General features: G+C 56.0%; 1 protein-coding gene across 1 annotated transcript in view; it reads left to right on the top strand.

The window, feature by feature from the left end:
- The first annotated feature begins 771 nt into the window (after positions 1-771).
- CACNG4 (calcium voltage-gated channel auxiliary subunit gamma 4) overlaps positions 772-22,932 on the top strand; it is a 57,290-nt gene continuing 35,129 nt past the window's right edge. The window contains exon 1 of the mRNA XM_077162984.1: positions 772-991. Within this exon, the coding sequence (XP_077019099.1) occupies positions 772-991 (220 nt within the window). The remainder of the gene's footprint in view (positions 992-22,932) is intronic.

The following is a 22,932-nucleotide window of genomic DNA, read 5'->3' as shown; positions in this document are numbered from 1 at the left end:
GACCCACCTCTGGCTCTCTGAACCCTAACCCGGCACGGCCACACCACACTCAGGGTCAAAGCACGGGCGTCTACACACCCGATCACCCCTCCCTACACACGCCACCGATGAACGACTCTTCAGGGCCGTCTGAGGGGGAGGCCGGGTGTCCCGGGTTGGGCCAGAGACGTGCCTGGAGAGTGGGTGGGTTCCCTTCAGTCCTCTCGGGAAACCTTCCCTCGGCTGCTTGCGCTTTAATAACGTGAATGAACCGGGGAGAGGAAGAGAGAGCGCGCACGAGCGCGGGGATGGGAGAGGAGGAGAAGGGGGGCGGGCAGGGAAGAGAAAATCCGGGCCGGGGCGAGAGGGGAGCCGGGGGGAGAGGCCGGGAAAGCAGAGCCCGAGTGCGGGGCGGGGCGCGAGGGGCGGCGCCGGGAGCGGGGCGCGGGCGGGGAGCGCGGCGGGCGGAGCGCGGAGGGCGCGGGGCGGAGGCGCGGGCCGCGCGGGGAGGGCGGGCCGAGAGGGAGGAGTCCCCGGCCGCCGCCGCCGCCGCCGCCAGCCCGCCCCGCGGCCCGCGCAGCCCGCACTCGCCGCCGCGCTACGGAGTTTGAGCCCCGGCGGGGCCCGAGCGCAGGCACGCCCCGGGAGCGGGGACGGAGCGCGGAGCGCGGCGCCGCCCCCCCCGGCCCGCGGCCCCCCAGCCCGGGCGCCCCCGGAGCGGCGCGCGGAGGGAGGAGGGCGGGAGGGCGCGGCGGGCCGGGCCGGCGGGCGGCGGACTATGAGGCGCCCACCATGGTGCGATGCGACCGCGGGCTGCAGATGCTGCTGACCACGGCGGGAGCCTTCGCCGCCTTCTCGCTCATGGCCATCGCCATCGGCACCGACTACTGGCTCTACTCCAGCGCGCACATCTGCAACGGCACCAACCTGACCATGGACGACGGGCCCCCGCCCCGCCGCGCTCGCGGCGACCTCACCCACTCGGGGCTGTGGCGGGTGTGCTGCATCGAAGGTACGGTCGCCCCCACCCCAGCCCCCAACACATCCACGCATACCGCCCCGGGCGCGGGCCGGGGAGCGGGTGGGCGCGGCGCCGGCTCCGCGCTAGACACAAAGGAACCGAAGCGGGCGGGCGGGTCCCTTCGCGGTCAGCTGGGCACCTGCTCCGGGGGCCCTCCGGGTCGGGGGACCCTCCTCTAACATACCGATCACCCAAACTCTCTACTCGCACCCGCACACCCCCACGCACACAGACACAATGAAACACACGGAAACTCTCACGCGAGCTCGCGCAAGCCCGGACCGGAGCGATCCCGGGGGGTCGCGGTGGCGCCCCCGGGGGAGGTGGAGGCTGGCGAGGGGGCGGGAGGAGGCTGGGGTTGGGGGAGCGGACCGGAGAGGAGGGGAGGGAGGAGGGGGAGGGGTTGCTTGGCAACCGGTGTCTGTGCGATTGCTATGGGAACTGGCCATCCTGGGGCGGGGCCGGCCGGGGGCGGGGAGCGCCCGGGCTGCTCCGCGCTCGCTCCAGCCCCTGGCCTAGGGGTGAGGGTGAGGCCGGGCTGCGAAGGGGGTTGGGGGTTGGGGGCGCCGGGGCCAGGTGCCCGCTGAGACCCTCTTTGCAGCCGGCTACCGGCCCGCTCCTCCCTGCACGGTGGGGAGGGGAGGGGAACGACCCCGAACATCCCCCTGGGTCACCGACCGCACGCGAGCTCGCGTCCCGGCCCCCGGGAAGGGAGGCTGTGGGAGACCCCGGCAGAGGACGCGCGGGTACCCAGAGGCGACCGGTGGACCCGGAGCAGCCGGGGAGGGGCGTGGTCGCCCCGTCGGGGCGGGGCGCTGTGACCCCCAGGTGCGCGCTGACGCCGAGTAGTTGGTGCCGGGCAGCTGGAATGCCCCTGCCCACCCCAGCTGGGTCCTCCCGGGAGGTTGCGGGACGGTGCCCTCCTCCGGAGTGCCCGGGACGCCTCCAACGCCCAAATGCGCCCGACTTCAGCGCCTCGCGGGCGCCCGATCGCCCCGCCGCGGAGCTAACAGGTGGCTGTGGAGGGGCCGCCTGGTGCCGTCCAGGGCGCGGGCAGAGCTCCTGCTTGCTCTGGTCTTTCAGCCTCCGGTCGGGAAACCGGGACAGGGGGGATGGCCGAGCGTTCCCTTGTTTGTTTGTGTTTTGTTTGTTTGTTTTTAAGTGCTAGGACAGTCTTCTCATTCTTTTTCGGTAAGGTTCAAGGTGTAACCCAGGCCCTCAATTGCCAAGGAATTTCTCCATACACCTGCCCTTCCTTATTGCAGTTACACCCGCCCAGGAAGTAGGAAAGCATGGGTTGGGTCTTGGATGGACATTGGTAGGGAGCTTTGGAAAACGTGGTCCTTTTCTGGCTGCATCTAGATAGATTAAAAAAGAGGCGTTTGTAAAGCTGCGTCTGTTTGTGGGGGCTGGTTTTACCCTCCCCTGCCCCCCCTCATCATGCCTGTCCTGATGTGGAGTCCTGCCCACCCTGACCCTGGCATGTTTTCCCATCCGGGCTGGCTTGCCCCCCGCCATTTGGAGCTTAAATGTCAGAGCTAAGTGGCCTCTTTAAGCAGCAGAACTGGGGAGTCAGTAGTTGGGGAAACAGCCACACAAAGGAGCTGGTGGGCCCCCGGCATATCCTCCTCCGTTCTTTTGAAAAGCATCGTGTTTGGCATGCAGTTGCTCAGATCGTGCATACCTCCTGCTCTCATTTGGCGCATGTGCCCACATCACTACCTGCCACGGCACCTGAGTCAAACGGAGCAGGGGCTGCAGTGCCCCGTGGGCTCCCTTGTGAGCTCTGCTGGGCTCCGTTGCCACCTGAAGGCATGCCTGGACCCCGAGCCTTCCAGTTTCCCAGTTGGAAATTGGAACGAATTCCTCTGCGCTGGCCAGCCTGGCCTCCGCCATGTGCCTGGGATGCCTCCTTTATTAATTCCTCATCCTAATTAGGATTGATGCCGCACTTAGCATCTTGCCAGCTGCCTCGAGCCGTTTGCACTCGGCGTTCATCAAGAGAGCCCCGAGCTGCTCTGGGCAGCTGGCTCCGCTGGCAGAGGAAGGGGGGATTGCCATCTGGGGAACTTTGCCGAAAGAACTGGGCGGCCTCTGTCATCCCCCAAAGCTCAGGAGTTCTGAGGGCCAAGCCAGGCTGCATCTGAGGATTGAGGCATCCTTGTGGGACCCAGGACTGGGAGAGCAGGTTCAAGATTCCCTGTTGTGGCTGGGAGCTTCTTGACAGTCCCTCGACTTGGGTGGGGACTGCCCACTATCTCCTTAGGAGCACCTTGCAGAGGCTGGCAGCTCATGGCCCTCTCACACCTCCACCTGCCAGCACGTGGCCCAGGCTGAGCTCCGTCCGGCTGGACGTGAACCCCAGGCTGCTCACGGGGGATGTGCAGAAACGGAGTCACTTCCATGTTGGCTTTTGCGTGTAAAATGCAATTTTCCACCTGTTCTCTATCAAAGTACCCCAAAGCATCACATCCAAACCAAAAAGAAAAAAAAAATTAAAAGGTCAAACCTCAGAGCTGAAACTGAAGAAATACTGCAGCAGACAGCAAAGAAAGCAGCAAAGTACCGTGGCAGGACTCTCAGGGCTTTGCCGGCAACGCACAAACAACAGATTCTATATCTTGGTTGTTTCCCACCAACTGGTGTCCTCAGGCTGGGAGGGCCGAGCCCTTCTGTGTATTTAAGGTGTCTGTGCAATCTGTCAGGGCTGCATGCAGGAGAAAATAATGAGCCTAGCCTCACCAGGCCCGAGATTGCTTTAGCCTCTTTCTGCCCCCCAAAAGCAGAGTCTCTCCTCTTTGACCCCGCCTCCACTCCCCATTTGGCAAGTGTTAAAATACACGAGTGCCCAGAGCCTTTGCATTGCCTACTTGGCATGCTCATAGCAGCCCTAGGAGGGTGCCGTCTGCACCCCCAGCGTACAGAGGAAGGGACAGAGGCTCCGAGAGGGTAAGGGACTTGCTCGGAGGCAGCAGGGCCAGATTTGAACCTTTGTCTCACTACAAAGCTCTTCCCACTGAGTCATCCTGCCCTTCTCCAGACGGCTTCTGGGTTGCCATTAAAAATAGAACCAGCCTTGAGTGCCCGGCAGAGCCCGGCTCTGAGGTTGGGCCGGCAGCAGCATGAGGGCATTGGAAATGTGTAACTGATACACAAATTGCATAACACACTCTCTCTCTCTGCCTCCCCGCCTCCACCTTCCACTGTGTTCTGGACTGGTCTGTCCCCAGCACCAGTAGACATAGGTCCCGCCTCCCCCTGCCCCAATCCCTGAGACCCCCACCTTATCCTTTCTTTGCCTCTTTGGTGACATCCACCTCCAGGCTGGGACAGCTTTGTGGCCTTTTCACTCAAAGGCATCACTAACCAGCACATGTTCACCCTCAAATACATTTTGGGATTAGGCAGGGTGTAGACTGTAAACCCATATGACAGAGCACATACTCTGTGCAGGGACACAAGACCCCTGTGTGAACAAGGGAGGACACAGGGGGTGTTGGGCCCAGAGGGTGGCAGCTGGCAGCCACATGCCAATGCCTCTGCACCCACCATTAGTTCCTGAGCTCTCCCAGGGGCTGCCAGGGGCCTGGGCCCATACATCAGGGGGGCAGATGGTCCTGGCAAAGCTTGGTGCCAGCAGTGCACCCCTCTGTGGCCCCTGGGTCATGTATAGATGTTGCTGTCCCAGGCACACTCTCAGGGCTCAGTCAAAGCCTCAAGCTGCCAGCCTGGACGCAAGGGGTGGCTCTCTGCCTACTGTGCCTAGCTCTGTGCTGCATCCTAACAAGGGAAGGTATAGAGAAGGTCCTGGAACCCTAGAGTGGGAGGATCCTTTGCCCTAATCACGCTGGCCTGCCTCACCTCACCAGCGTTCCCTGCCTTTATTCACACCATGGCATGCAGAGAAAAAGAAAATATTCATAGTACACATTGAGTGGGAAGAAGAACAGCCAGCGATGACTGCCCCAGGGGCTCTGGCTGCCCCAGGCCCTGCCCGGTTAGGGTGGGGATGGAGTTGGCTCTCCCAGCACCCTTGGAACCCTGTCACTGCAGGTCAGTGCAAAATTCTCCCTTAATCACACTTTAGACCACATTGCCTTAAGCCACACACAGTGAGACCATTCGGAGAGATTTTGATCCAAATAACCGGCCAGGATCTCTTCCTGCCTCGTCTGCATTTGCTTTCATTGTCTCAAGCAGCCGGTCCACTCAGGCCCCTGCCCCCGGCTCTGCCAGCTTGCAGCCTCACCCGCCGCCGGCCCTCCTTGGCCTCCTGCTGTTAACAGTACCCACCACCACTTACTGAAGACCTTGGTGCAGGACTGACATGAGTTCATGTAATTGCCAACAACACTTCAAGGTAAATATTAATTACCTGCCTTTTCTAGGTAGGAGTAGAAAATGAGGCTGGAGATGGCGAGAGCTCCCGAGTGGCTGAGGTTGAACAGATCATCTCAGCTTCCCACCAGCCAGGGCTAGTCCTTTATTGGAACCCTACAGATGAGGGGAGGGCTAGGTAAGGGGCGTTCTCCCTTCCCGGCCCTGCTCTGTAACTGGTGCCATCTCCAACCTGTCAGGAAGGGTCCCTGGTGGTCCTTTCTCACGTCCACCTTCCTTTAGTGCCCTGCTCTGTCTCTTCACCCTCCCCCTGCTCCTGACTCCCCACATCCTTTGAATGGAGCCCGCTGACTTAGTGGGGGAGACCCCACTGTGGGAACTGTATCGGCGGCCCTGCCATGCCCAGGGTGCTGTGCTGAGGACAGAGCAGATGACCGTGTGGGGACTGGAGGGAACTGTCAGGAAAGGTGGTGTTTAAGCCCAGACATGCACGGCGAGGACGTGGAGGAAGACTTTCCCAGAAGGAAAAGGGCAAGCTGAGGCCCCAGGCAGGAAGGAACGGGTGAGGGTGGGGCAGAGGGTGGAAGAGGAGGCTGGAGTTTGCTGGGGGAGGATGTTGAGGTCAGGAGCCCACTTTATTTTCCGTGGGCTCAGTGCTGCTGGGAGGCTTGGGGCAGTGGGGGTGAAGGGATCTGATGTGTGTTTTTAGAAGATCTCTGGCTGCATGTAGATAATGAAGTTTCTGGAAGGAAGGAAGGCCACCAGGGACCAGCGGGGATAAGGTTGCCGGGTCCCAGGTCACCTGGGAACGAAGTAGCAGCTGCAGAGAAGGGAGGAGGATGGGAAGAAGGGGTAAGGAAGCAAGGATGCCTGCCTAGGTTTTTGGTGGTGGTGCCATTTCGAAGTGGGGAAGATGGAAGAAGGAGCAGGATTGGGAAAGAGAATCAAGGGGATACCTAAGCAGGATCCCAGATTTTTTTTTTTTAATTAATTAACGGAAAAAAAGAAATTAACCCAACATTTAGAAATCATACCATTCTACATATGCAATCAGTAATTCTTAACATCATCACATAGATGCATGATCATCGTTTCTTAGTACATTTGCATCGGTTTAGAAGAACTAGCAACACAACAGAAAAAGATATAGAATGTTAATATAGAGAAAAGAAATAAAAGTAATAATAATAGTAAAAAAAAAAACCTATAGCTCAGATGCAGCTTCATTCAGTGTTTTAACATGATTACATTACAATTAGGTATTATTGTGCTGTCCATTTTTGAGTTTTTGTATCTAGTCCCGTTGCACAGTCTGTATCCCTTCAGCTCCAATTGCCCATCATCTTACCCTGTTTCTACCTCCTGCTGGACTCTGTTACCAATGACATATTCCAAATTTATTCTCGAATGTCCGTTCACATCAGTGGGACCATACAGTATTTGTCCTTTAGTTTTTGGCTGGACTCACTCAGCATAATATTCTCTAGGTCCATCCATGTTATTACATGCTACATAAGTATGTAATACTTATGAAGCATGTAAGTAGTGCCAGAAAGTCCCATAGAGCCTAAGTCAGGATTATTCATTCTCACCCCACGTGCCGTGGGTTCATTACCAGCTGCCTCCGCGAGGGATCAGGTTTGCCATCTTCATCGCTGCTGGCATTTGGGGCCGGATCATTCTTTGAGGTGGGGGCTATTCTGTGCCTTGTAGGCTATTGAACAGCATCCCTGGCTTCCCCCTGGATGCCAGCGGTTCCCCCACCGGGAGTTGTGACAACCAAAGACATTGTCCAGACATTTGCCAAGTGTCTCCTGGGGGAGGGGGCGGCGACACGAAACCGCCCCCGGTGGAGAACCTTTCTCTAGGGAAACGTCGAGTTGGCAGAGCAGGCCGGGTCCTGGCAGCTGGTAGGAGCCCCACTCTTTCCTTTCTCTTCAAGGAAGCACCTGGGGTGCAAGTGAGGGGCGTGACCCTATTGACGGGGTGGCCTGGCGTTGGGCCTGGGTGCCTGGAGGAAAATGACATGCCCAGCTTCAGGTCAGTACTGATGGTAATGACGCACAGGCGACCCATCCCTCTGGCCGGTGCCTGAGCTAAAGTTGGACAGCGAGGGACAGCCGCGGCCCGGGACAAGCAGCAGTAAGAGCAGAAAGATGAGAGAAGCCACTCTTTTCTGGTCTTCCCGTCGCCGCCTGCCCCTGCGTCACAGCTCCCCTGTGCGTGCCGTACACGAAAGCAGCCCCTCCTGTGTGGCATGCCCCCCTCGACGAGGATGCTCTCCTGAGATGAGCTTCAGAAAGGGAACAAATTGGTTCCAACCCCTAGGGACAGGCCAGGTCAGGCTAGGACACCCCGCCTCCCAATTCCAGTTGTCATCTCCCTTGGCTCACTGGGTGCATCCACCTGAGACCTTCTTTTCTGAACTACAGGTCAGGACCTGGGAACAGATGAAGAATATTTCTGTCTAACCTATGAATTTCTTCCTATGAAAAACTTTTCAGAGCTACAGAAAAATGTATCGCATGATTTGACTCTATTTACTTCTTCCTTCTCCAACCAAAAAAACAGAAAGAGAGGAAGAAAGAGGCAAGATAAATTATGGAACAGATAAGGGACTGGGATGGAAATAAAGATGAGAGTAGGAAAATAAGCTGCTGGTTTGGTCAGGCGGATGTACAAGCAGCCTGCTGCAAAGGCTGGAGGGGTTGCTAGAGGTGAGTCATAAGTTTGATTATGAGCTTCCTGGGGGCCAGGACAAAGAGGAGAACATGATCAAATACAAATTTCACAGCATGCACATGATAAAAGGAAATCACTGCTCGTGAGAAGCCCAGCTCTTTCTGATACAGGGGCCTGAAAAAAGGTGTTCCATGGTTCCTTATGCAGTGGACATTCTATCACATTAAATGGACTCTGCTGGAAAGGTAGCATAGGGTGCAGGAAAGTGGCCAAGTTTTGGGGGTGGGGGACCTGAGTTCAAATCCTAGTTTTGCCAGGTAACTGTGTAGCTTTGGGCAGGTTTTTCTGCCTCTCTGGGTTATTGTTCATGGGGCAATGACAGATGTGGAGGAGCCCTGCATACCCCACAGAGTAGGTGCCCCCCAAATGCAGGTACCTATTCGGCCCATTCCTGCCCCTGCACCTCATGAGGGTCATGGTGTGAGCCGTATGCAGCCAAAGCAATGGCGTCAGTGAGAGCCTTAGCTGCAGCTAAGTCTCCAACACATGAGCTCTGAGCAAGGCCGTGCTGTCTGGACAGCTGTCCCAGCAGGAACTGAATGTTATGGTCTCTGCATTTTCAGGGCTCCCCGATGTCTGTGCTGCCTCAGGACAGGGCAGGAGTCCAGGCAATACTGGCTGAAGTTCTGGGGTCTTTGCAAAGTTAGCGGTGCCACCCCTCGCAGCCCACCGCACTCTCTGCTGCCTGGGGGGGGCGGCATAGGGCACCTTCACACCTGATCATGCCTGGCCCTGGCGTCAGGCTTCAACCTCCCTTCCCAATTTTCTGGAGGCAAGATGGGAGTGGAGGAGCCACCCGGCAGATGCCAGAGACTGGGATGTCTCAAAGGAGTCCTCTGGTTGGTTTGCTTCTCCGGAGCAAACAGACCTCTCCGCCTCACCCCCACTTCCACCCATCCCCCCCGATTCCTTTCATCCTTCAAGCCAACCCCCTCCATAAAGCCTCCCCCAGATCTCCTTCCTTGGTCTCCTCAAGCCTGTTCCCAGGCTTAGAGGGCTTCCTTGTGCAAGGAAGGTTGTACCCAGGCATGCTCCTGCCCCCCCCTACCCTCATGCCCTCCCCCCACCTCTAAAGATTTCAGACCTAAATCCGGGGCTCTGCTGTCACTGCATCAAACCCTGTCGTGGCTACTCCTGTGCCAAGTCCACAGAGGCAGAGGCCCTCAGCAAATGCTGTTTCTTTGTCCCCCCATCCCCCTCCCCACCCTCCACCACTGTCCCATCTCTGAATCAGAGTGGGAAGGCCCAGGGGAATTTCCTGATGCAAGCCCAGCTCCAGAGCTGGGGAGAAACCGAAGGATGAAAAGCTGTCAGTTCTCCCTGGCTCACCTGCCATCAGCATCTCTGTCACCTCCTGGCCCCGGGGAGACAGGCAGGGACTTTTCCTGAGCTCACCCTTTCCTCCTTTCGTTTGTCTGCGTGGAAGCAGCAGCGGCAGCTGCCAGCACTGAGGTCACATGAATGTTAGTTTGAGTCCCGACTGCCGCTTGTTGGCTGGGCATCTCCAGACAAGTTACCTGACCTCTCTGAACTCCACTTCCTTTGTTGTAAAACGAGGGCAACATGAAATCAAGCCCCTGGGGATTTGGTGAAAGTTAAGGAGAAAACACAAGCAAAACACCCCTCATCATGCCTGGCACCTGGGAGATGATCAAAACATGTCGTTTTCATGCCTCCTGAACCTTGGAAGTCTTCCTGGAAGAAATGATTTGCCCAAACTTTGAATTTAAACTGAGCGAGGCCTGGTCAGAGACCTCCAAGGTTGGGGTGAGTGGAGAGCATGACACTGATTTATTCGCCTCCCAACGTTAGAGCCGCCTGCACCCTAGAACCCCAAGCCTGGAGGGCACACAGAAGCCCCAGTAGTCAGCAGACAGCTCAGGGTGGCGGTGGCAGCAGCCAGGAAGTGTGGCCCCCTCGTCCCATTTTACAGCTTAGTGAGCTTGCTGAATGTCCTGCCTGCAGTGCTGGTCCCCGGTGGGCAGAGAGGAGCCCGGAGCCCCTGAGAGCTGCGGGTGCAAGGGCTGAGTGGTGTGGGACTGATGCCCAAGGAACTGGGAGACTGTCCATGGGGGGCGGGCTCCACGGACACCTGAGTTACCAAGAGGCCACGAGGCTGAACCCATTCGTCCCCCTACACTGAGCGAGCACCTGCATCAGGTATGGAGGCCACAGGTGTGGGGAATCAGGCTGGAGCGTGGACGTCATCGGAGTGGGAGCTGAGACCTGTGACCTGATCCCAATTCTGCCACTAACCAATTGGACACTCTTCGGCTTGTTCCTTAACCTCCCAGAGCCTTGGCTTCCTCAGCTGTCAAGTTGACAACTGGCGCTGCCCTTCTCTCCATCCTCCCGGCTCTGTCCATCCTTCCTCCATCCTCATCCCACCACTGTCTGTCCCCCCTCCAGCCTCCTTCCAGCCCCCCTCACCCTCTCTCCCAGGCTTGTGGATGGCCCCTGAGAAGTGTTTGGGAAAGTGCTGTGAAAGCACAGTGGCCATGCTGCCACGGAGACACTAAGAGGGGGCAGTGACTTCAGGCTCGTTTTCTTGGAAACACTGTTGATTTTGGCCATTTGGATTTTTATTTTAAAGCCTCGTTTCACTCTGACACCTTGGCAAGGAACAGCATGTCAGACAGGCTGCTGCTAGCTAGCATGGTGTGATTTCAGGAAAATCAGCCCCGTTCCCCTCTCCCACCCGGGCAGTCATTAGTTCATCCATCCGACAAACTCTGGGAGCCTGTTTTGTGCCGAGGGCAATGCTATATGCTGCAGAGACAAGATAAAAATTCCTTTTCTGTGACTTCCCTCCTAGATTCCTTATGGCCATCACCAGTGCCATCAACTCTACCTCCAAAACACACCCCCAGCTTTCCCTCCACTTCTCCCATCTCAGCTGCTCCCACCTGGCTCCACGCCGCTGCACCTCCCGCCTGGGTGCCTGCGGTAGTGCCCTCGCTGGGATGCTTTCTCTCTTGCCGCCTGTGCTAAGCACTCTCCACGTGCAGCCAGAAAAGTCTTTTAAAAATGTGAATTTGATCATATCATTCTCCAGCTCAAAACCCTTCTGTGAGACCACATTGCACTTGTGATAAATTCAGCCTTGTGGTCTCCAAAGCCCCAGGGATTTCACTCCTCCCCCTTCTCTGGCTTTCTCTCTGCCCAGACGCTTCACTGCTCAGAGAAGGTGACATCTGAACTGACTCAGGGGCCAGGGGACTCAAAGAGGTCTGCCTTTGAATCCTGACTTTACCCCATATCAGCTCAGTGCTCTTGGAAGAATTCCTTAACCTCTCCAGCCTCAGTCTTCTCATCTGTAAAATGGGGGTATCGTGATAGCTCCTCCCTCTCACAGAGTTGTCACATAGATTAGATAAAACTGTGCATGACAAGCTCTTAGGATTATGCCTGGCATGGTGGTGTAGCTGTGATTTGGAGAACCTGCTGTACTGAAGGATGCAGAGAATGGTTTGGTAAGCCAGGGTGGCTGGGGAGGTGCTGAAGATGTGCTGGTAGGAGGAGCTGGACCAAGTCGTAAAAGACCTCCCATGCCAAGCTTAAGAGGTGATTTGATCCTAAATGCAGTGGGCAGCTATTGATGGGGCTTTGCACTGGGATCCCTCCCCTTGGGGCGACCCTCCCTGCCCCCCCCCCACTCCAGAGGCCATTGCAGTTGTCCCAGGAGGGCACTGACAGGGGCTGAGCTGCGGCAGTGGCATGGAGGAGCCAGGTAGATGTTGGATGTTCAGGAAGAACAGATGGATATCAAAGGCTGTATGAGGTCCAGTTGAATGATTGGATTGGGGGGTTCAGGGGTGCTGTGAGAGAAGTAGAAAGCCTGGAAGATTCAATGTCGTGGGACAATGAAGTCATGCCCAGAGCACAAAGAGGTGGGGCTGGGAGGGGGTGGAGCTGGCCTCAGACGGGCAGAGTGTACGGGTCTGAGGCTGGGCTGCCTGGGGACATGGCTGTGGGAACAACGTCCCCCCTGGTGGTGAGCTATCAGGCTGGAGATGTTTAATCCAGTGCCTTGGGTTCCCCCAGGGTACAAATGGCACCTTGGCAACTGTATTTTTTGAACCAAAACTCTAGATAGAAATCAGCAGAGTATAGCTGTTGAACTCACTGATATGAGAGGCAGTGCAGGAAGTGCTATGGAATTGTAGGGTCTTGGCAGGAGTGAAGGGGATCCAGAAGATTTAAAATCACACCTGCCCTAGAAAAGTTCAGGCCCCAGTAACAGATCCAGCACAAAGGGTGCAAAATGACTGATGTCCCCAGGCCAGAGTCATGGGTGTACGACCTGCGGGGTCATGTTATGCTACCATCATCGTCATCGTTTCCTGATCTTTTTGAGCAAGAGGCCTTGCATTTTCATTTTGCATGGGCCCCAGAGGCTTCATAGCCAGTCCCAGGTGTCCCATTCTACCCTGAGAAGAGGATTTGTTAGGGGAACAGTAGGCAGGGGGAGGCTGGTATTGGAGGAAACGTAGGAGGGCTCGAGCACTTGCACGGAAGTTGGCAGCTGGAGTGGGGTGCAGAGGTGGGCGCTGAAACCAGGCCTCACCTCCTTTTTTGTTCAAAGGGGCTGCCCCAAACACTGCAGCTTCAGGCCTGGGGACTGCCTTAGAGAGCGGGTAAAACTCCGAGTCGGCCGTTTAGCATTCATGGAATGCCTGGCGTGTGCTGGGCGTTGGGGCGATGGAGATTGGCGGAACTTACTGTCTGGTTGTGGAGCCCCTGGGGGACCAGCGGTGGGAAAGACAGGTGGCAAAACACGGCGCAGAGTGTGGTGAGAGTGTCAGGAGGACACACCTGGGAGTTTGGGGTCCCCCTGGGTTCTCTGAGAAAGGTGCTGGGGGAATCTAATGGAAAATACTCACAAGGCTCCAGGTGCAATCAGATCGGGGCAGTGATTATGCTGGAGCCTGGGGTGGGGGTGGGGGTGTCCAGGACCCCGAGGGAGAGGGACCTTAGGCTACGTCTTGGAGCCTCAGTTGCTTTCTCTGCAAAATGGGATCGTTAGAGCGTCCGCACTGCAGATTTGCCAGGAGGTCTTGAGTCTTGAGACAAGAGTTGTAGGTGCTCAGCTTGGCGCTGGAATAAAAGGTGTTTGGTGGAAGGTAGTTTTTCTCATTTGCTCTCTCAAAAGTGTATGTGTGCGGCGGGTGGAGTGAGGACGCGCCGCGGCAAAAGGGGTTCCCGGGTCTTTTTCCCCAGGGATCCCACTGCCCCCTTCTCCACTAGTCCCAAGAACAAAGTGCAAGCAGCGAAAAGACACGGATCCCTAAAGACTCCCTGAGGACATTTCAGGACACCCAGGCTCCCTGCCAGGGGCCGGACGCTCGGGCCAAGGCCGCGTCGCCGGCGCGTCACCGCGGGGCGGCGGGTGCGGGCAGCCGGGCGCTTCCGGGCCTGGCTCTGCAAAGCCCCGATTACAAGCCCGCATTGACGCCCGCGGCCCCCGGGGCCCGCGCGCTGCTCCCGGGCCGCATCGGAGCCCTTGCCCGAGACATTTCCTCGCTTCAGCAGTTTGGCATGTCATACAAAGGCGCTCTGATTTTTCCTGATGTCCAGCTCCTCTTGCGTGAAAAATGGTTTTTGTTGTCTTTCTGCCGGCAGATGCCTGCGAGTGTCCAGCCCAGGCGCCTGCAGGGGCGCAGAGCCCCCTTCTTCCACCGTGGTGGCCGCTCGTAGCCCCTGGACCTGCGTTGTCTGCTGGCCCCTAGGCTGCCCCCCACCTTCCACTGGGCAGCTGTTCGTACCCAGCGAGGACCTTATTTGACGTGTCCCCAAGGGTCCCTGGCACCCTTCCCTGCCAGCCCTTTCTGAGCATCCTCTGAGACCCAAATTGGTTTTTCCTTTCCTCTTCCCAGCTCCATGTCCCCCCCTTTCCTTTCTTATTTGTATTTCTAATTCTTTTTTTTTCCCTTTCCTTTCAAGTCTGCCATATTTAAACCACTCAAAGCTCTCTGTTACTTCCTGTTCAAGGCAGTCTTTTGAAAGTTCTTGAGGCACTTAGATAAAAATGTATTCTTTTAACTCTGTGATTATTAGGAGGGTTATTAAACACAGGGAGAATTCTATTAAATAGCAAATTGAGTGCGTCAAAAACCTACAGATGTGGAACTTTTAAAGATCATCAGTACAGAGTGGATGTGGGCCTGTTTTATTAGGCTGGAAAAAAAAATACTAGTGACATTGGTGATCATGGGAATTCTGACGTTTATTTCACCTTCTGTTTGGATTTTTCAAATATTCCATTCTGTCAGGAAAAAAATATGAACCTGATATTTAAATAAAAAGAGCGCCAGCCTGGTCCCCAGTTCTCAGACAGATGAATGGATGTGTGTGTTCATTCATCCCCGATGCTGATGACCTTCTTTACTCATAATGGTCCCGGCACTGGTCCCAGCCCCCACGCCCAAGCATCCTTTGCCAGCATTTTATTACAGGCCACCCCTGATGTATAACCAAGTTGATTTCTGGATGAAAGCTTTGCAAGTCATCAACAGCTGAATCTTTATTTCCATTAAGCACAACTTACACATTGGGTTTCATTCCTAGAAATCCATCTCTTACAAACAAAAGTGCCCAAACTGACCCCAAACGTAAGTGCAAAGAAAATAAAACCAGATATATGCTCTGATAAACTTTTGTCACATATGTAAAGCTAAGTACTTAATATAAAAGCTGGGTCCGAAATGTTCCTCCGGGAGAATTTGTCCACCTGAGCCAGGCTGGCCAAGGTTTCTGAAAATATGAATCCAATGAAGTTCGAACAGAAGATGCTGTCTTCTGCCCCTCCCACCCCCAGGAAATCTCCCTGGGGGGACTGTAAGTGTGCTTTGTTGCACCAAAATGCATCAAACCGTTTAAAATAAAGGATCCTTCGGTCTCATAATCTTTGCATTGCCGGTTCCACTTTTGTGAATTCTGAGAGTTATCTCTGCGCGGTGAGTACTGGAAGGAAGGCGGTTTCCATGGTGACAGGGACCACCCCTCGCCAGTCCGTTGCTCCTCGTGTCCGCGAACCAGGGGACCCTTCAGGTGCCCGTCAGTGCAGGCAGAGGTGCCAGCTTCCCCGTCGGCCCTTTGGCCAGGGGCGCATCGAGGCTAACTTCTGGTGGTTACTCGGACCCTTAGTAAAGGTAGAAAGTGCGGGAGGAGGGAGCTAGCGGGCGAGGACCGGAAAGCCACGCCTTAATTCTCATCGCGTCCTCTGCGCGCCTCCTGGTCACGACTGTTCCTTTCCTCTCTTTCAGTCTTTCCTGGACCTGAAAACAAAACACTTGTCTTCGGCCCTTAGAAGCCCTTCATGTTCTCAGAAGCAGTTTTCATGTCCTCCTTTGTCTTCCCGTCTCTGGGGGAGTGGGAAGAAAATGTGCCTATTTTTTTTTTTTTTAACCCATTCGTTTTCTCTAGGCTGTTTCTGGCTTTCAATCAACAAACCTTTGGGGAGCTCCCGGTGGTGCAGAGACCCCCAGGAACTGGTCACTGCTGATCAGAGGTGGCTGCTGAGCTGCGCCCCCAGCAGGAGGGGGGCGTCCTTTACCTGGCCACACTGAGGTGCTACCCTCCCCCGCTCCTGGTTAGCAGCTGTGACTGATATTCCATTATTAGTAAGGCTGTCACTAATAAGAGCATGTATCTATTGAGCGCTCACTAAGCCTTACATATGTAATCTCAAGAATTTTCCATATATGGTTTCGTTTTCTCCTCAGAATGATTATTTAATGCTATCTAATTTCCTCTCATTTAATCAATATATATAGAAAAAAGAGCTACCATTTACATGCCTGCCCAGGACCCAGGAATTGTCCTCAGCATTGACGTGTGTGAATACACTTTACGTGTATTAGCTGAGTTATTCCTCCAGCAGGTCCGTGAGTAGGTACTGTCACCATTGCATGGATGGGGAAACTGAGGTACAGAGAGATTAAGTAACTTACCCGAGACCCCAGGTGGCAAAGGCGGGACTCGCACCCAGGCGGGCTGGTTTCAGAGTCAGCTCTTACTTGCGGAGCTATCCTGCCTCGTCGGAGGTAGTCTGTGGAAGCTACAGTGTATTGAAAACACCTGACTGGCAGAAGCTCTGTGGTTTGTTTCATCCTCTCCACACACGTGTGGCCCTCGCATGTGGGAGACAGAGAGACTGGGGCACACAGGCCAGCCTGAGACGCAAGCTGGTATCTGCACCCAGGTCCCTGGCTCCAAAGCCCACTCCAAGCCCTTCCTCCAATCCCACACCAAGAACGTGGGGTTGCCTGCTGCCTTGGTCTCCCCACGGAGAGGCCGTGGGTGGCTCAAGGTCCTGTAAATGCCCCCACCTGCCCACGGTGACCCAGGGAACCCAGCGGCCAAGATGCAGGCGCTGCTGCTGGAGGGGGAGGCTGGATGAGCAGAGGAAGCAGGAACCAACCCACAGGTGCCTCCAGCTGGTTGCCAGGCGCTGTGTGGGCTGGGCTGGCCTGGCAGGCTTCCGGGAGGAGGTGGGCACAGCGTCGTGATGAGGCCGGCGCCATGCGGGGTCCCAGTTCTGACGCACACAGCCCGATGGGGAAGGGTTCCGCTGTCAGGCCGAGGGGCGGCCCCAAAGCTGGGGGTTCTCTCGGCAAAGACTGCAAAAGTCATGCTGCGGTGACAGCTCCTTTATAAACGCATTCACTGTGCGCTGCAGAGCCCCGGAGCCCACCTGTTCTGCAGGTGATGCCAGCTGCCTGCGTGCCTGCAAACCCACATCAAGGTTGTGCTTCCTGGCTCAAGAAAGCCAATAGGCAGCTTGAGGTTGGTGCGCGCTGTATGGTTCCATTCACGCCGAGTTCAAACGCAGGCAAAGCTAATCTGGGGTGATGACGTTGGGACAGTGGCTCCCTCTGTGCAGTATTGCCTGGGAGGGAGTGAAAGGGAGGCTTCAGGGTGTGGATGTGTGCTCTCTCTCTTGCTCGGGGTGGTAGTTACACGGGTATAGACATGTGGTCACTGAGCTGCACTCCCTACAAACTCTGTCTCTGTCTCTGGGTGACAGAGACCCCAGGGAACCTGCCCCCAGCCCTCACCTGCCCGCACTGGTGCCCGGCTGAGTCTTCACGTCTGTCCATCCAGCCAGTTCTCCTCGGGGATGTGTGCACCTGGCCCTCTGCCGAGTGAGCGCTGGGGACGCAAGGACGCAGTCATTCATTCAACACTTAGTTTGGAGCCCAGGCTCCCGGACGCCGTCCCCGGGCCGGTGAGTTTGGTGACCTGGAGCTGGTGGGAATGGCAGGCCCTCTCCTTGCTCGTACCTTGCGGTTGCTGGTCCCCTGCCGAGTACTCACAACCTCCCGGGGAGGTGGGGTCTGTCGGCCTCAGGAGGAGAACGCGGCAGAGGCAGGGTTTGGCTTGAGCTCGCTTTCTGGGTCTGAGCGCAGCCCTGGGGACCAGGCTGAGAGTTGGCGCTGGTGGCAAGTGGTGTTCTTGAAGGAAGGGCCCCAGCGAGCCGAGGCCAGGGTGCTGGGTGAGGAGGGCCTGGCACGTGGGCAAAGAATGGCCCTCTCTGGGAGCCTGCCTACTCTCGGCTGGCAGCTCTGATTCAGCGAGACTGCGTGGCCTCACGTCCTCCCTTAGCCTCATCCTGCCCCTTCTATCCCTAGGGCCCACTGGTGTTTTTTTAGTCCATATTCAAACTCATTGGGAATTTGCAAAACCAGACTCCAAGCTGAGTCCTGGGCAACCCAAGATTCATTCGTTCATTCAACACACACTCGCGTGCCTGCTGTTTACCAAGCAGCATCCTCGTGGTGGGGAAATGGAGCTTAATAGAACTGATGATTGTTTATAGCATAACAGGGGAGACAGACAAAGCAGGAGACCTAGGAGCGTCAGGGCGAGGGCTGCAACATGAGGCGATGCAGCTGGGGAGACCTCGGCCTTGCCGAGAGCGCAGCGTGGGGTAAGGACTGGGGGAGGCGGGCAGTGAGCCTGGCCCAGCCTCAGGGACAAGCAGAGAGAACGGCAGGCCTCATGCCCCGTGCGAGCCTGTCAGAGGGGCTGTGCCAGGGGAGAGGGGGGAGATGGGGTTGGAGAGAGTACCAGTGGAGGACTTGGCCATTTGCTCTGAGAGAGAAGGTGCCACTGAAGGGTTTTAAGTGGAAGCCCAATGTCATCTGGCCCAGGTTTCAGCAGGCCCCCTGTTGTCGCCATGTTGAATAGGATGGGCCTGCCCTTGGGTGGCTCCAAAGAGGGTGGGGCTCTGTTGGGATCCGTGGATAAGAGAACCTGGTCCCTTGCTTCTGAATCCAGAGGAGGCCCCCCTCTATCTGCCTGGGGGCATCAAGGAGGGCTTCCTGTAGGAGGTGACATTTGCTCTGTGTCTTGCAGAACATCTAGCAGTTCCCCAGGCAAGTGGAACTGAAAATACTTAGGCACAGGTCTTCATTCACTCACCACCTTTAATTCTTTATTCACTGAGCGGGTATCTTATTGACCATGTGGTTGAAAACAGAACCCTAGACCTGTCCTTAAGGAACTCAGTGTCCAGTGGGGAGAGCGGAGACAGATGGAGAGCAGGGTGGGACGCCTCAGAGGAGAAGTTTATGAATAAGGCTGAAGTGTGGCTGCACAGGGTATGTGCAGGGAGCAGCATGGGCCTCTGGCTGCTGTCCTGGTTGGACAAAACTGTACAGGCTCTTGTGTCTGCACTAATTTCTTCACTATTCAAGTCCCAATTTTACATATGGGGAAACTGAGGCACAGTGAGTATCAGTAAGTCTCCCAAGTGGCGGGGCTTGTAAGTGGCAGGGCTGGGGCTGGGATTTGAACCCAGGCAGTCTGGCTCCAGATGCCCACTCTTAAGCACCACTGTGCACTGCCTCGCCTGCTGGACACCACTCTCGAGGGCCCAGGGCGAGGGTGAGGGACATGTCTGGGGCTGTGAGAGAAGGCTGGTAGTGCCATAAGGGACTGGTGGTAGGTGGGACCATAAGGGATGCAAGGAAGCTTCTTGCTGTGGCTGGCTCAGCGGTTTTGTCCAGGGCCGTGCCTGCCAGCCGGCCTCCCCACCCTAACCAAGCCTCCGTCCTGCCGTGCTGGCTGGGAGGGGTCATTCTCGCCAGCTCACCATCTAAGACCACTCACTGCCCACACCCTGGGACTCAGCCCAGGACCCCAAACACAGCGAAGACGTGCTATAGCATGCCTGAACCTTGAGGGGTGAAAGCAGTCAGACACAAAAGGCAGCGCCCTGTGTGATTCCATTTATATAAAACACCCAGAACAGGCAGATCCATTGAGACAGGAGGCAGATCAGTGGTTGCCGCGGGCTGGGTGCTGGAGGTCAGCGTGGGTGCTCATGGGACAGGGCTTCCTGGGGTGCTGGAAATGTCCTGGAACTGCATGGTTTGTGACACTTGCCGCAGCATTCCGGACTTACCGAATGCCGTAAGTGGGACACTTTGGAACGGCTGAAACGGTGAGTTTTATGTATTTTATTGGCCGTAATTTTAAAAAGAAAACCATAGTGACATCATCATTTGAATATCACTAAAATTTTCTTCTTTTTGCTTGGGCTGTGTGTCAGGATCCTGCAAGGTACCCCCTTTGCCACGTCTTGAAGGAACCTGCCCGGCGCCCTGCTGGTCTCTGTGTGTGATTTATCCCATTTAATCCTCCCAGAGCCATTTGAAGCAGATCTTATGATTCCCTATTTTACAAATAAGGAAGGAGGGGCTTGGAGAGGCTCAGTGGCCTGCCTGAGGGCACGCAGCTGCTAAGTGGTCAAGATGAGATGGGTTTCTAAGCGTGAGTTCTTCTCTTTAGGATCGGGTTCAAAGTGGAGTTTCTCCTTAGATGAGTCGTTTAACTTCTCTGAGCCTCATTTTCCTTCTCTATAAGATGGATTGATACGGCACCCTCATCCTCTACACACATGAGAATTCAAGGGGAGTCACTGGCACTTTCTAAACACTTGATAAGTCGTCGTTACCTTTATCTATCAGCCAGGGCCTACCGGGAAGACAGAAACCACTTTATATCTCTCAGGTAGAGGAAATCTAATGGAGGGAGGTGATTACCCAAGAGATGGAAGAGCACAGAGGCCAGGTGGGGGAGCTGAGGCACCCCGGTGTGAGCACCTGCCCAAGTGTGAGCACCTGCCCAAAGCCTCCCTCCCCCGCCGTGACGGTACAGAGGTAGCAAGGGGCGGTGGTTTTACCGGAGCCCAGAAGCCAGGCCATCCAACAGGGACCTTGGAGTGTGGAGGAAGCAGCAGCTGCCAGAAACACTGTCCAAGGCAGAGGGGAAGAAATACCCTGAATTCTCCCTTCCTCTGCCTTCTCATTTTCCACCAAAGCCTCCTGTTGGCCAGAACCCCCCAGGAGCCAAGGGCAAGGCAGCCTGGGAAGTGCCGCTCCCTGGGGTACAGGGGAGCTCTCCGTCTGCAGGGTGGTTTCTGAGCAGTGTTTACCTTGATCTGTGTGTGCTGGTTCATGTGTGATAGTGGCGGGCCAAGACCGGGCATGGCCTTGGTGTGTGTGTGTGCCGCAGTCCGTGCATCAGGAGAGGGAGGCAGAGTGCCGTGTGTATGTGTGTGTGTGTGTGTGTTTGTGCATGTGTGCCTCGAGGTAGTGCATGCTCTTTGCATGCACATGACTCAGAGTGCACTCCTGGCCACATGAGTCCCATGCCCAGGCATCTGGGGTGTGTACGGCCATCACACAGCATCTGAAGCTGCGTCTGCCTGTAGCCCAGCCCAGCCCGGCTCCTGCCACGGTGGGAAGTCCCAGCTGGAGCCCAGGTGCCGAGGCTCAGGGCTGTGTCCTCCGTGGCGTCCTGTGACTTGGCCAGCGCGGTCATTTGGGCCATGGGGCGGATGGGATGCATTCTCCCCCTACAAACTGTCGAGACGAAGAGAAGACAGAGGCGCTTGGGAGTGAGGAGAAGGCCGCCAGCACCTGCCGTGGGGAGACAGCTTTCCTATTTTCCTTCGAAATCCAACTCCATCCTTAGGGATTTAGTCACATCTGCGTCTCGGCTCGGCATGCTGGCCTGGCCTCCCTGTGGGGTCTGCCCGCCCCACACCTGCCCCCTCCCCTCCCATTTGGCCTGTGCATCCCTCACTGCTCAAACAGCCCCGAGCAGCTCCTGGGCTCCCCCGAGTCTCATTCTGCCACACCCAAGGCACTGAAAAGGCAGGAGAGGTGGATGAAAAGGGAAAGGGAGGCTACTGTGGGGCTTTTCTTCCCAACATCTTTAACATCTGGGAGATTAATTCAACCCTGCAAATAACTACCAAGTTAACCAGCCTGCTGGAATGTTTCCCAGGTCACCCTCCATCAGCACGTAACCTCAAATAACAGAAGGGCAATTTTGCAGCCACAGTGTGTTGAGAACTCACATGCATCATCCCCTTTAACCCTCCCGCCTGCCCCACGAGGAAAGTGCTGTCACGATCCCTGTTTACAGGTGAGGAAACTGAAACCTCAGAGAGGTGAAATCATTTTCCCGAGGCAGCATGAATATTTTTGTTTCTTTCTGGGTCAGTGGCTATTTGCAAGGTGGGACTAATCTAGCAAAGGCAACATGGACATGTCTGGATGAGAAGTGTATTGATTCGCTGTGCTTCTTACCAAATTATCGCAAACCTAGTGACCTCAAACAGTACCGATTTATTAACTCACAGTTTCTCTGGGTCAGGAGTCCAGGCACGGCTAGCTGGACCCTCTACCGAGGGTCTCTCCGGGCTGCAGTCAAGGTGTCCGCTGGCCTGCGTTCCTTTCTGGAAGGTGGGGTCCCCTCCCAAGCACACTAATTGCTGGCAGAGTTATTCCCTGGTGGCTGTATCACTGAGGCCCCCAGGCCCCTGCTAGCCATTAGCCAGGGACCTCTCAGCCCCTGGGTGCCACTTACAGTCCCTTGCCACGGGGTCCCAGAACAGGTTCGCAGCATAGCTTTTGGCTTTTTCCCGGGCCAGCAGGAGCACGTCTCTGACTTCTTCTCCCCCTGCCCCCATCTGCCCCACAGGGTCTTATATGGCATAACCCATCCCAGCATATTCACGGGTCCTGACCACACTCAAGGGGAGGGGATCATAGAGGCGTCCCTACCAGGGGCCAGGGATCTTGGGGTCCACCTTTTGCTTCTGCTCACCCCAGATGGAAGGGGCTGTAGTGGAAAGGGTGATTTTGGATCAGATGACCTTGGCTTTGAATTTGGCCTCTGTCCCTTTCCTCCATACTCTTTAAATCTGGGTCTCCTTGTTTATAAAAGGGGGACGATAATACTAAACTCAAAGGGCTGTTGTGAGGATTAGATTAGTTACTAGATGCTCAGTAAATAGCTCCCTTCCTCCCGTTTGCACATATATCGCAGTTGCAAAGGAAATCGTGGGTGGGGAAGCCTGGCCGGGCTCTGACCTGACCCTGGGTGGGTCCCGCCTATCTGACCGTGTCTGCCACCTCTGCCCCTTCTGCGAAATAGTAAGAATCGTACCCAGCTTTGGGAAAAGATGAAATGAGATTCCCCAAACAAAAAAACACGTTGGGGATGGCGTCTCCTCCCGCCACTCTTCTCTCGAGAGGCCGGATGCCATTGGACCCACCATAGAGGCAGGGACCTTCGCCCTGCACCGTCACCCGTGTGGTCCCTGTAGCACCTTTCGCATGCTCTCTCCATGTAACCCTGCTCCCGCAGGACACCTGCCAGGCTGGGAGCGTGCAGGCCACTGTCCAGGTGGAGGAACGGACCCCCCACTCAGCCCCCCAATACTAGCCCTGGGTATGTCCTGGCACCCACCAACCCGGGTTTGGTGTTTAAGTCATGAATGGCTGGGAAGGCAGCTCTGTGCTGGAGCTGTTACAGGAAACTTCTGTGTTTCC

Source organism: Tamandua tetradactyla, chromosome 6 (assembly GCF_023851605.1).
Source record: "Tamandua tetradactyla isolate mTamTet1 chromosome 6, mTamTet1.pri, whole genome shotgun sequence".
Lineage (NCBI taxonomy): Eukaryota > Metazoa > Chordata > Mammalia > Pilosa > Myrmecophagidae > Tamandua > Tamandua tetradactyla.
This window is presented reverse-complemented; position numbering and strand designations above follow the sequence as displayed.